At 41.6% G+C, this 11,761-nt stretch overlaps 1 protein-coding gene across 1 annotated transcript in view; it reads left to right on the forward strand.

Annotated features, from left to right (window-relative positions):
- Positions 1–10,625, forward strand: part of LOC140947455 (uncharacterized) — a 16,451-nt gene extending 5,826 nt beyond the window's left edge. The window contains exons 6-13 of the mRNA XM_073396560.1: positions 214–444; positions 791–949; positions 1,514–1,812; positions 2,498–2,689; positions 4,070–4,222; positions 4,824–4,920; positions 5,733–5,915; positions 8,263–10,625. Coding sequence (XP_073252661.1) covers positions 214–444; positions 791–949; positions 1,514–1,812; positions 2,498–2,689; positions 4,070–4,222; positions 4,824–4,920; positions 5,733–5,915; positions 8,263–8,838 — 1,890 coding nt within the window. The 3' untranslated portion in view covers positions 8,839–10,625. The remainder of the gene's footprint in view (positions 1–213; positions 445–790; positions 950–1,513; positions 1,813–2,497; positions 2,690–4,069; positions 4,223–4,823; positions 4,921–5,732; positions 5,916–8,262) is intronic.
- The last annotated feature ends 1,136 nt before the right edge of the window (positions 10,626–11,761 follow it).

The raw sequence follows: 11,761 nt of genomic DNA on the forward strand, positions 1-11,761 counted from the left end.
GAAATGATCTCTGATAAAGAAAGTACACTACTTGTATAAAGACAGGGAGAACGCAGGATGGGCCGCTTGAGGGAAACAAGAAAATTGTCACTAGTGATAATTAATTGACATTGTAAGGATTTGAAACGGTACAGTACTTCACACTCTGACTGAGTACTCAATCTTTTTCTTTCATGAGTTTAGTGGTGTTTTAAAGTCTCTTGTATCTTACAGGAAAATGCCCTCTTCAAGAGTTATCAAGAAAAAGATAAAGCAGAACTGGAAGAAGCAGTCAGTAAGATGGCTGCTTCTCAGGAGGAATGTGAAAAGAAAACTAGTGAGCTCAGAGCGCAGCAAAGGGACAATGAGGATTTGAAAAAGCAGCTTGAAAAATTAGCACAAGAGAGGGATTTGTTTAAAATGAAGGCTGAAGAATCTCAGGTTAAGACAGTAGAGGAAGGAAAGGTACCGACTAAAAAAATTAATATGAATAGAAATTTAAATGATTGAAAATTTAAAGTTTACGGAACTTTAAACTTGCAATTAAAGTCAAAATTGTAATTAACAGATTTTTAGATTGCAAAGCTTTACATGTCATGTGTGCAAAAGGAGGAATCCTTGTAAGCAAATATTCTCAATTTCTTTTGTCTCCATTAATAATATTATTAAATATTTATGAAATATTCATTTTAATATTGCATATTGTACCATGTGACCAAAAAATTTCTTTCAAATCTGTTTTGTGATTATTTTGCTTTAGTTTTGTTTTTGTTGTATTTTATTTATACTTAATTTTTTTCTTCTCTGTTAGCAAACTTGTGCAGATGGAGATCTTGGAGCAGCGGGAGGTGATGGTTTGAAAGAAAAGTTTAAGAGAGTTAAGAGTCAACTCTGGAACTACCAAAAGCGTGAGAGTGATATTCTTAACAGGGAAAATGCTGTTCTGGAGAAGGAGGAGGCTTATAAAAAGGTTTGCTTCAAATAATTTTATATATGTCATTTTGCAAAGAATGAAACACTAACTTTAACAAAAGTGCATTTGATTTGATCTGGCTAGTGTTAAAGCCCTGTTACATGTGGTGTATCTTTTGTAAGCTGCTCTAATGAAACCCTTTATGAAAAACATTAATACACATTTTCTACAGTTAGTTATAATGTTACACGTGTACCCAAATGCAGCATTTCATTTATAAGCATAATTTTGTTTATGAAAGCTTTTGCCATATTCATCATCAAGCTTAACCTGTATGTTATAATCTGTAATATGTAAAGAACTGTGTTAATTCATACTATATGAATGCTGTTTAATTCTGTGCTGTTTAATACCATGTATGAATACTGTTTGATACTGAGGTTTTTGGGCATGTGTGATTAAAAATAAGCGACTCAAATGCAAATTTTTCTCAAAAGACTTTTGTCTATGATTGTAGGAGTGCAGGGCTAAGGGTTCGTAAACAATCCATGTTTTACAGTACAACTTATCAAGGTCAAATGATTTTTGTTGATTATTGACAAACACTTTCTATTTCTACAGCTTCTTAAAGACAAAGACGAGCTGCAAAAGCAACTGGCAGATGCTGTAGTGAAAACAGAAGCACTTGAGCAAGAGAAACAGAAACAGGAAGAAGATGCACAGTTATTGAACAGACAGCTGAGTGAGACGCATGAACATGAAGTGCTTCTGTTGAAGGAAGAATTACAAACTAAAAACACAGAAGTGGTAACAGCCAAGACAAGTGAAGAACAACTCAATGCTAAGATTGCTCAACTGGTTCAAGAAAAGGAGAACCTTGCTACAGAGTGTGAGATGCAAAAGACAGAACTCGCCAAAGGGTAAGTCTTGGACATGAACAAACATGCAACAGATAATTGGGGCTTAAATTGTTTTCTATTAGCCGTGCAGTGGAGGTCAAAAGCGATGGAACCTTTCCCGTGGTATTAGTTAAACTAGCGACCCCTTCCCTCCCACCCCAAACAAAGTTAAATTTTGGGCACCATGGGTGGAAATGAGTGCTTTTTTGGCCACAACATTGCTGGCGGGGGGGAGTGGAGGGATGACAGGATCCCAGGAACCTGTTCACAAGAGGAATGAAAAGCACAGTTGGTTGGTATGCGGCCTTCTGTGCGGGAGGTCCCGAGTTTGATTCACAGGTGTGACAACAAAATCCTTTCGACTTCTTTCCTTTCCATGTAACTTTTTTGAGTTTTAAATTCCCGTAAAACGAAGCACTGATGGAGGCGGGGGGGGGGGGGGGGGGGGGGGGGGAGTAAAATGAGCTCCACCATCAGACTCAGGTTTGTTAGTCAGATGTTTATTTTGAGCTACTGACATAAAATAAGGACTCTTTCCCTTTATCTTTACTTTAAGGCCAATTACATTTGAGAGAGGCTGTAATTATACCAACATCTTCAATTTAAGGCTGCTTCAGTTTACCCATTTGCCACAACTATACATGTAACAAATTGACTACTGACTTACTAGTCGGCCTAAACAGGTTTTCATTTTTCACTGTTCCAGAGAGCAAGAGACAGAATCTTTAAGGAAAGAGCTTAGTGAAACTCACGAGCAAGAGGTTCTTGTGTTGAAGGAAGAGATAAATTCTAAAAACGAAGCAATCTCATTAGCTCAAACTAGTGAGGAACATCTGAAGGCTCAAGTCACTCAGCTTATTCAGGAAAATGAAGCTCTTAAGATGGACTTGGAGCAACAGTAAGTTGATCAATTCAGCTCCTCTTTATCTAAGTAGTATTCAATAGGTGCTAGTATGTCTACACTACACATGCGTGGTTTTCCGCCGGCTGAGGAACGAAACAAGCGGAAAAGTTTTTCACACACACGGCTGGGAGTATGGGTTCGAGTGTGCGGGGAGTCTTCAGGTCACATGGCGTTTCAGGGTTGAGTTGTTTTGTTGCCTTTCACCATTGCCTGACCTTCCCCACCCACCCACTCTCCATGTGTTTTTTTGGGTTGTTGTAGGATTTCAAGTAGTGCCCTAGTTCGGGTTATTCTTGTATGTTAATCTTGTATCAAGGCTCAGTATCAACCGTTTTGTTAGCTGTCTTTTGGTGCTGTAAGCTGATGATTGGTAGTGTTGATATAACAAAGGTCGGGCTGCATGGTCGGCTTGGCATGGCTCCCAGTTGTGTGTGAGAAGGTTATCTCTCTCCTCCACAGAGGCTCCTGCTAGGTATCCCAATAAAATAGTAATAATCGGAAAATAGCAAGCGCGCGGGGGACGCATGTATATTATATCAAATAGCTTTTCATGTTTACAGGAAAAGCTAACCGGTAAAGTATGAACAACGGTTTACGGTCAAGTTGCCCGAAAGTCATCTTGAACGTAGTTATGTCGACTGGTACCAGAGTTACCGTAAAATTAAAATTCCGAAAATAAGCCCCTCCATGTATAAGCCCCTCCAAATATAAGCCCCCCAAACCGGTAACGCTAAAAACCCTCCGTTAAATCCCCCCTCCAAATATAGGCCCCCCGGGGCCTTGTACTCAGAAAATTGCCCTCAAATACAAAGTAAACCAAAGCAAAAACAGTAGATTTACTTCCAACTATAAGGTTAGCCCAATCGATTTCGAAACGCAAATTTCCCTCCGTAGATAAGCCCCTCAAAAAGGACCTTTGAAAAATGTAAGCCCCGGGGCTTACTTTCGGAATTTTACGGTATGTCGCCCGAAAGAGTTGTGTCACCCGAAAGTTCTTCATCTCAACAACGTCATAGCATCCCTATTACACATTTATCGGGCTTGTTTCGTCTCATTAGTCTGAAGTTTCCTGAATGTCATCCGAAAGGGCTAAGAGAGGGATGAACTTTCAGACTATAGTCTCATTAAAGCATAAAAAGTTTAAAAGAATGGAATGTATTACGCATTTTTTCGCGCTTGTTTCGTTTCATCAGTGCTTTATGAACGAGGTATATTACACATATATCCCGTGTTTCGTCTCATCTTCGTTTAAAGAACGAGATATATTACAAGTTTATCCCGCTTGTTTCGTCTCATTTTCGGTTAAAGAACAAATATATTGAATACACCCTTTATTAAACTTTCGGGCGACTTAACTTCTTTTATTCTCTTTAGGGAAAATATGTATCAAGACCATCTTCATAAAATAACACAAGATAGTGAAAACCAGAGACAGAGGAGAGATGAAATCATCAAAAACCTTCAAACGAAACTGTCAAATAGTGAAGGGGAATTACAGAAAATACGTGCAAAGCACGCAGCAGATGAGTATGTACTAGGTGCCCTGTGTAATAATACAGTTTAATTTTCACTTGGGTGACCTGTGTATTACAGTTCTCTTGTAAAGCCGCAGTCGATGTTGGAAACTTGTTTACAGACAGTATTTGATTTCTTATTAACCTTGACGGACCTCCTGGGCAACAGGTTGATGTTGCAGGGAATTTCATAATTTATTTAGTAATAACATTTAACAGTGAAGAAGAGTTAGTTTATATCACAGAGGTTATCGCTTTTGACGAAGGAGTACGCATCCTAATCTTCGCTCTATCGTTTGATCTTAGAAGGAGAAGAATTTGAGATGTTTTAGGGGACTGCTATCAACCCCCTTCCTTGTGCGTCTTTCGTATAATTTTTTCAGTTCTTTTTGCAGCTACCGGGCACAGATTGCCTAAAATAAAAGAAACAACAACAAAAAAAACCGATACAACTCCCAACAAGATGATTGTTTGGTTCTTTCGTGTCAAATGTCTTACTTTGTCTCAGTCATTAGTTGACGAACTTAGCCCTCAGCCCTCAGGACGTACCTCCCTAATCTGCCATTACATGCATCATCAGTATTATAAACTAATTTGACATTGCACTTTTGTAGGAAAGAATTTCTTAAACTTCAACATGAGCATCGGCGCATTGTGGCAGAGTACCGGGAACTGCAGGAGAACTACCACATGACTCTGGACAGTAACAAGGTAGGTCTGCACTGAGCCCCCCCCCCCCCCCCCCCCCCCACACACACACACACACACCCTGAACCCTCTCCCCCCGGCTGTGGCAGAGTACCAGGAACTGCTGGATAACCACCATACAAGTCTGGACAATAACAAGGTAGGTCTGCACTGAGCCAACCTCCCCACCACCACGACGGGCGCTGAACCCTCTCCCCCCTGCTCACGAACTATGCTTAGCGTCTAGGTTGGCGACCCCGTTTACACTGGTGCGGAGCAATTTTTGAACGGTCAAAAACTTGCACGGGCCCGCCTTCCGCTTACACGGGACCCGCTGAAACGTGCAAGTTTTTGAACGGCAAATTGTGCAAGTCTTGGACCTGATCAGAAGAAGGTCAAAATTTTTTACCGGTATGGTTCCCTTGATTTAAAAAAACCATTCCAATGCTGACACTGGCAAATTTTTTTTTTACGGAGTCGTGTCCACAGCCCCAAAAGTTAGTCCCAATTAGGGTTAGCCTCCCAGCGAAATCAACTTAAGCGATCTTTTATACAGCGCTCGCTCATGCTCATTGTCTAAAATAGCACTGGCGCATGCTCTGATTGCCTCGCCGTGACCGAGTTGACACGGCTGGGCGATCCAAAGGGTACATTTCCCACGCGGCACGACCAATTAGAAGCACTACCCAAATCTGGGGAGTGGTAACGTCATCAGTATAGAATTTCTGCACTTATTTCTCAGACGTCATTTCGCGGGGAGACCAGTGGGGGCATCGCCAGATGTCGGTTGTTTTTCCAGTTTCCTAGTTCAGGAAATAAATAACTGTATTTTTCAGGAACAAGAGAGAGCGGCTAAAACGGAAATCGATAACCTAACTGGTCAGTTGAGAGAGGAAGATGATCATGTACAGAAGTTAAAGGAAGACATTCGTATAAGGGAAGAAGAGCTTGGTGAATTGAGAGAAAGGAATTTTCACCTGCATAAACTACAGGAACAGTTTCCTATTCTCGAACATCAGGTAAGTCAATGAAAAACTAAGGATGTCTTTAGTATAAATGTTTATATTAGGCTACTTTTCATAATTAACTGAAGTGCGCTTTACAAAGCTTGAAACCAAAATTCATCCTAAAAGTTATAAATTTTACAGACTATGTACTCAATATACCAGATATCTTTCGGTACCGACACGACAAGCTATTCGATACAGTATGAACAGCAACGACACAGAACTGGAACAAGTCGTTCACACACATCGAACATGGGGTCAACACTTATTTCCATCCGCCAAACTGACATTTTCCTCTCAGTGGCTCTCGCAAGACATTTCAATTTTCTTACATGAAATTTCTCTGTCTCTTGAAATTTCTGTTCATAAAAGTCTAAGTCTCTTCAATTCTTAAGGAAAAAAATTCAAAAGAGCACGAGTAGGATTCGATCTCGGAGCATCGGCTCTGTAGTGCATTACTTCAACCCCTACACCACCGAGGATTTGCTGACAACGATTGGTTTGATTTGAATATATATAGCAACAACCCTAACCCTTACTTTGTTTACGAATCATTAATCTGTCAACGTCAGTTTGGCGGACGGAGATAACATGGCGCCGGAACGGTTGGCCGAGAGGGTTTGGTGAACTAAATCCCAGTCTTTACTCCTGAGTATTTACCACCGTCTTGATGGATTTCACTGAGTCCTAACCCCTACTTAGGGCCTGTTTACATGGAGTGGGGGACCCCGGTCTAGTCGGGTAGGTTTCTTTTGTTTTGTGTCCCCCAGAGCGTGAAAACAAAAGAAACTTACCCCACTAGACCGGGGTCCCCCACTCCATGTAAACAGGCCCTTATTCACTTCCGCTACGGTCCGAATACCTGTTCACACTACACCAACGTGTAGCACAGAACCTATGGCTGGTTTGCACGTGACGTCACGGCGGCCATGTTGGTGGACAAGAACAAAAGCATTTCTCTCCTCTGGGAACTAAACTTTATTTTCATGCAAATTCTTCGAGAAAAATTCTATTGTATTGACCCCCAACATGGCCGCTTTGTCACGTGGTTGCAAACCAAGAATCCAATATGTGACGCTCCACTTTTGAGATAAGCTCAGCGCTCCGTTAAAGAAATCGCGCCGAAATCACCATTCCTCTGTGTGAACAGAGGCCCTATCGGTTATGATTTTCATGTCGCCAGGAAAAGCTATCCGCGATAATGTGAGCATAGACTACGAGTAGTCCCCCATTTTTCCTCAAGGGGTAGTAGAGCGAGCGAAACGCGAGCGCGCGTGAAAATCACCCCACGCGGCGTGTCGCCTTTTCTCGCGTGGGGTGATTTTCACGCGCGCTCGCGTTTCGCTCGCTCTACTATCCCTGAGGAAAAATGGGGGTCTACTCGTTGTCTAATGTGAGCACGGCCTTTGTGTGCAGTGGAGTGCGGGCGGAAAATAAAGCGAACAACAGGGAGAGAATGGGGAAACAGGGTTCTATCTACGGTATTTGAGGGGTAGAAGCTTCCCCCCCCCCTCCGAAAAAAAATACACAGCTCCCCCCCCCCTCCCCAAATATATTAGGGACCTTAAGATCCGACGACGGCGACCGCAACTGGAACGCCACAAAAGCAATAGGTTTAATGAGCAAATCAATAATTTTGCTCGTGCATCACGCTTTTTTGTACATTTCTTTGCCGTCACTGCACGACTACGACGTGAAAATACCTAATTTCACGATGTACAGAGTAAGTACACAATCGACGACGAAATTTCCTCTCTCTTTCTGAACTTGGATATGGTTCTTAGGAATTCAACTTTAGAAGGGTTCGCCTACATTTGACAAAGTTAGTGACTTGGAGTAATCGCGATGAAGATTGAAAGAACGCGAATTCACTTTTTCAGCGACATTTTTTCTGCCGTCGCCGTCTTCGCATCTTAAGGTCGCTATTGTTATCATTACGGTATATAAGTAAGAAACTATATTGGAAAAATCATCCAGTGCACATGAAGTACGTATTCCCTGTCTAAGGAGACTATATGACAAGGAGCATGATCACGACTAAAGAATAAAATAAAATACCACTGTAACATTTCTCAAAGTTGTGTCTCAAAATACACCAGATTGCATCTCAGCGCATATTCATTTCAAAAAATTTCCGGGAGGCATGTCCCCGGAACCCGCTAGGAAGCTCTTGGCCTTCGGCCACTCAAGACTTCTCCCCCAAACGATAAATCCTAGATAGAACCCTGGCAGACCGGTGCTTTACTTGTTAGTCTTTCCTGTTTTTTCCACTTGCGTACGCCTAGAACATTCTTCCCTCTTTATAACGGTTGATGGTTTTTATTATTGTTATTTTTTTTTTTCTTGTCCACACCCACAGCTTTCAGTGTACCGTTCAGATTTCCAAGTTGAACGAGAAGCGAGAGAAAAACAACATGAGGAAATTCTGCGCCTCCGTAGTCATATCGAACACCTTCAGCGAGAAAACCAACACTTTCACGACGAGATGGAACGACAAGGCCACTCACAAATGGAGGAGATGCAGCGGCGACATGGAAGCTTCGTCCCAGGTCCACAGGATCCTCAACAGCCCCGGGGATGGTTTGATGGTTTCACAGCCGCACTGTTGTCCCGAGGGGGCGTGGATATGCCTGAAAACCAAAGGAATCCCGAAGTTCATATGCAACCCGGAGAACAAACACCCGGACGGGGACAGGTGGGCGGTCAACCGCCGGTGCATCCCCCTGCGGGCGGCCAAGAGGAAGACTGGCCTTGCCCAACCTGCCGTCGTAATTTTCCTAACTTTGATAATCTTCAAATACATGCTGTGGAATGCGGTGGTCCCCATCCCCCGGCCACTCAAGAGGACAACTTGCAGTGCCCGAAATGCTTTGAACTATTTCCTGATTATGACACCCTGACTATCCATGTTGACGAGTGTTTAGATATGGAATGAAAGAAAGTTTAATGTCAACACTTGTATTTCGCTGCGTTGGAAAAATGCATCGCTCGCCTGAAGATGAAACCTCTGGCGTCTATTCTATGACGGCAGTACAACCATTTTTTACCTCTTCGAGGGATAATTACTCAGGAAAGAAACTAGCCTGCGAGCAAGCTCTCCGGGGCGCTCAAGCGGCGGGGCGGGAAAAGGAACGAAAGCTTGTAACTACGTCTCTTCCTGGAATTTCAATTCCACCTCCAATTCCCCTGTGGCTCCGTGTCGACTGAGCTGTCAGATTTCCGCCAATCAGCGTGAAGCGGAAACGAGTGCGAATGTAAACAAACATTTTAAAAAAGCACGTGCCAAGGGTAATGACGTCATAACTAATGTCATCTCCGGCAATCAGCATTTCGCATCGACTTTTTCCATGCAGATATTCAAATTCCAGAGACGTAATTACAAGCTCTCCTTCCTTTTCCGGCCCCGCCGCCAGAGCACCCCGGAGAGCTTGCTCGCAGCTCACAGGCTCGAAAGAAACTATTTTAATTTAAGTCCCAAGAGTGACTAACATCAATCTCTGTCTTCTCCTAACACTGTCAATACATAATCAAGAAAAACGGTCAGGGTTCATACAGGTCATGGAAAACCTGGAAAGTCGTGGAATGTAAGAATTTCATTTTCAAGGCCTGGAAAGTCATGGAATTTAATTTTCGGTCCTTGAAAGTCATGGAAAATTAAAGATTTGTGGGGTAGATTAGTTACTATAGATGAAGAAGTAAGATAAAGAGGAGTAATTAAAGAGCGCTAGAGACACGCATTTTGGTGGATACCAGTGTTTGTTGAACTGTTAAGGTCAAAAAAATATGCTAAAACAAGTAAAGTTTTGAAAATTTTCGAAAGCGACAGCTAAACGTAATGGTCATGGAAGGCTAGAAAAGGTCATGGAAAAAGTCATAAAATTTGAAGAACTCAAAAGAGTACGAACCCTGACAGTGTATGAGAATTGATAACATGATCACTTAACGGAAAGTTCTTTGATCTTCTATCAATTATCTCAACTGATTTTGTTAAGGAAAAGTATGGAGATCGGATTGGAAAATTTGTAGTTTATATTGGGACGTAAAGGGTTAAGTTAATTTTTGACTATTCTGTTTTAGGAGTTATTACGTAACATGACAATGTACCTTAGAGTAGACAGCAAATAGTCTTGGGGAACAAACCGTCAAGAATACGTCAATTCAAAGGTTGCTATTGTAGGAAAAAAAGCCCTTAAGAAACTAATATTAAACCCTTCAAATTACCGTAAAATTCCGAAAATAAGCCCCTCCAAAGATAAGTCCCCCAGACTCGTAACGCAATAAACCCTCCGTTAAATCGCCCCTCCAAATATAAGCCTCCCGGGCGCTTGTAATTGGAAATTACCCTCAAATACAAAGTAAAACAAAGCAAAAACGGTAAATTTCCTTCCAACTATAAGATTAGCCCAATCGATTTTGAAACGCAAATTTCCCTCCGTAGATAAGCCCCTCCAAAAAGGGTCTTTGAAAAATATAAGCCCCGGGGCTTATTTTCAGAATTTTACGGTATCCTTTATGTTGTTTTTGAACTAAATTGTTTTTGCTTGTAAAAAAGGGAAGTAAAGGTATGAAACCACGACTTAGTCACTTCAGATCTTACCACACGCTCATGTCATCTTCAGCTGAATGGGAAGAATATACATAGAGAGTTTTATGGATATGAATATTATTAGCTGTAGTTGTGTAGGATAAAAATAGGAAGAAAACAACGGCATATTATCAGTATATTGTTTGGTTCAGTAACTGGTTTCGACTATTCGACTATAAAGCTAATTAACTATTCAGAAGTTGCTGCAGCACAAAACCGTAAGCTACCGTTTGTACGCCCCCCCCCCCCCCCCCCCACTCCAACCCCTGGTTTCGGGCCATCCACCTGTAGACACAAAAATGCACTCGATTATAAGCCCCCCTCTAGCTCGTATTGACATGAATTCGATTTATTATGACAATTTAAAGCTCAAAAATTAATCACCGACTGCTGTAGCTTGTTTCAAGGCACTTTTCCTATTTCCAAAATGAGGCCTCCCTCGGATATAAACCCCTCCGTTTATGTCCCCCCTCCCCCTTCTAGAGCTTTGATTACTCTCTTGGATTGTCTTTGTCTATCATTGATATCTACTTGATAACTACTCTTTATCACCATATTTAGTAACTCGCGATGGGGCTTCTCTTTTTTTTTTTTTAAGAGAGGTTTATATATGGGTACGGCATGATCGCAGGCGCAAGTGGACATGAACGTGTTTCCACAAAGCGCGTAAAATTGTAGAAAATGTTACAGGTAAAGTAGCTCATAGGCGTTTTCGATTTCAGTTAAAAAATAAAGCCTTTATTCTTCCTACTAAGAATAACCTATATATGCAGCTAAACGGACGACATAAAAATTTGGGACTTGATGAAACCTGGAACTAAATGGTCAACTAGCTTTGTCACAAGAAGTTACACTGGAGCCTCAACATAACAAACCTCTTTATAACGAAGTCCTCAGTATAAGGAACGAATTTCTTTAGTACCCCAGTAATAGGCTAATAGCAAAATATATGAAAAAGGACCTCGATATAACGAAGCCTCGTTATAGCGAGCAAATTTTGCCAATCCTTCGTTATGTCGAGGTTCCACTGTAGCAGGAGTTTACAAAAGTCTGAATGTGGAGTTATGCGTAGACATTTCTTTTGATTTTATGGATTTTAGGATCAACTGAATACTACTTTCAGCCTATATCACCTCCTGAAATCACTCCTTGACGGATAGAATTAAGAGCAAAATCATTCCAAAAGGGTTTGGAACTGATTTCGCTCAAATCTCGCGCGACTATAGAAAGGAGAAGAGTGACGTCACGTTACCATGGTAGCAAAATTTTTGGA

Source organism: Porites lutea, chromosome 9, assembly GCF_958299795.1.
Source record: "Porites lutea chromosome 9, jaPorLute2.1, whole genome shotgun sequence".
In the NCBI taxonomy this organism is placed as follows: Eukaryota; Metazoa; Cnidaria; class Anthozoa; order Scleractinia; family Poritidae; genus Porites; species Porites lutea.